The sequence below is a fragment of the Trypanosoma rangeli genome, assembly GCF_003719475.1.
Source record: "Trypanosoma rangeli strain AM80 chromosome Unknown Tra_15.4_contig_00076, whole genome shotgun sequence".
NCBI classification, from domain to species: Eukaryota; Euglenozoa; class Kinetoplastea; order Trypanosomatida; family Trypanosomatidae; genus Trypanosoma; species Trypanosoma rangeli.
This window is the reverse complement of record NW_021705820.1, coordinates 40043-42341: the sequence shown is the minus strand read 5'-3', so window position 1 is coordinate 42341 and position 2299 is coordinate 40043. Positions and strand designations below refer to the sequence as shown.

The window sequence follows — 2299 nt, the reverse complement described above, 5'->3', positions numbered from 1 at the left end:
ACGCCCCCTTTTTTTTTGAGACGTTTTGCTGAGATGAACTTGTTTCTACGGTCTGGTTGTTATTGTAAGTAATTTTTTTTTCTCGCTGAAGTTGTGTTTAATTTTCAAGTTCGTGATGGATTCTGTTCTAGTCGGGTTTTCGTAAAGGAGGCCGCCCTGCTCATAGCAGGGCTCCTTTATCAGTATATAGCCTCTTTCAGGTTTGATTGTCGCATTTAAGCATTCGCGTTCTTTCTGTATTATTATTGGTATTACTATTTGCTCTTTTTGTCTCTCTTCTGGTGCTTCGCATCTCTTTTTTTTTTTACTATCTGAAGTTTGTGATGAAGTACGTAAAACTGGACACCAGCAAGTCTCGGGGAGAATGCGCTGATCTTCAAGAGCCCACGAACAAAGAACTGCTTTGGGAGATTCTGCGCATAGGTTTTCCGTTGTCAGCTTCTCAGCTCTCTCAGTTTGGTCTTATGGTTGTCATGTTTTTTTTTGCGGGTCATCTAGGTGTGGAAGAACTAGGGAGTGTTTCCATCGCTCTCGGCATTTTCAATGCGACAGGATTTGCTTTTGGCAGTGGACTCTGTGGAGCCCTGGAGACACTTTTGTCGCATTCCTATGGACAAGATCCCCGAAGTACCACGTATGGGGTTTACGCCCAAAGGATGTTTCTCATACTTATGTTATTTGCAATTCCCCTGGCTGTTTTGCTAGGTTGTTTGACGCCAATCTTGGTAGCCATTGGTGAACCTGCTCATGTGGTGGTGGAGGTGAGTTCATTTTGTGTAATTTGTATTTTTGGATTGCCGCCAATTATGCTGTTGGAGCTGCTCCGACGTTATTATGCGTGTCAGCAGCGCTCGAACCCGGTTTTTGTGACACTAGCTATGGCTGCAATTATAAATCCCATCATACAGTACGTGTTTGTCTCTTTTTGTGGATACAAAGGAATTGCACTGGGCTGGGTGATTCTTATTGTGGTTATGGATATCGCTCTACTCGTCTACCTTAGACTGAGCGGCCTATATCGTCATACATGGGGTGGCTGGAGCAAGGCGGCGTTTAAAAATTGGATCCCCATCTTGAAGCTGGCTATTCCCTCTCTTGGGATGACCTTTAGTGAGTGGAGTGCCATGGAAGTAAATTCTGTCTGTGCAGGTTTTATGAGTCCTGTGCACTTGGGGGCATATGCCATTAGTGGTCAGATTGCGAACCTCTGTTGGAGCGCGGTGTCTGGTTTTTTTATGGCCAGCACCGTCTTGGTAGGAAATTGTGTTGGTGAAAGGCGCCCAGAATTGGGAAAACGGTACGCAATTATGTCATTCCTCGTTGTCTCGGTCTGTGTCTGTGTGAACACCACTACAGTGTACATGTACCGAAAGGAAATTGCTTATATATTCACTGAAGACACTGAGGCGGTGTCTGTATTTGTGGATATTACTCCTTTTTTCTTAGTGTATCACGTGTTGGATTCTATACAGTGCAACTTTTTGGGTATTTTGCGTGGATGTGGGCTTCAGATCGCTGGTGTGGTCATTGCCTTTGTGAGCCTGACGATTGTTGGAATGCCGCTGGGTCTCTTCCTTTTTTTTCGCTGTGGCTACGCCATCCAGGCGTTGTGGATTGGCCCTATTGTAGGTTGTGCGTCCCTGGGGCTTCCTGCGTGCCTGTTTGTGTTCTTCTACCGCATCAATTGGAAGAGGCTTCAGCCCCATGTTGAGGCGCCATCCGCCCTTACCAACGAAGTGTTGGTCAGTGTCGTCAGCTGTAAGACAGTACCGTGATGTACAAGTAGTTTTTTTTTTTTTCCAACTCGCATAACACAGCATGGAAAACTACTAATGAGTGGAAGAAGAAAGACGAGACGAAAAAAGAAAAAAAAACAGTATTACTAATAAACAATTCTCTTCACCTAGATCTTTTTATTTTCGTTTTTTTTTTGTTGAGTGCATTTCTTAGTGATGAACTACTTTACCTTCAATCAATTACCGTAGAGGTTGCGCAGAGGGTAGCTTTTGAAAGCCCACCCGACCTGACCCGACCATTTCCGTGCCGTACGGGAGGGGTGGGGGGCGCATACCGTCTTCACCTCAATTTTGTTAGTGTTTTGGTGAGTGTAAGTCATGTGCATGTGCGGTGAAACTGTCATTGGTTGCTGGAATGAGCTTGCTAAATTCCTTGTGGAGACTGTGAGACATAAAAAAGTATTCATTATACGTTTTCTTTCTCTGGTGTTTTATTGGGGGGAAAGCAAGGCTTAGGCTAGCCGCGTCACTCTTATTTTATTTTTTAGTTTGTCTCAAAGTTT

General features: G+C 44.5%; 1 protein-coding gene across 1 annotated transcript; it reads left to right on the top strand.

Annotated features, from left to right (window-relative positions):
- Positions 1–323: 323 nt before the first annotated feature.
- TraAM80_03079 (putative membrane transporter protein) lies at positions 324–1775 on the top strand (the record flags this gene model as incomplete). The annotated part of the gene is made up of 1 exon (XM_029380059.1): positions 324–1775. The coding sequence occupies one exon, from the start codon at positions 324–326 to the stop codon at positions 1773–1775; it is 1452 nt and encodes a 483-aa protein (XP_029240113.1).
- Between the last annotated feature and the right edge of the window lie 524 nt (positions 1776–2299).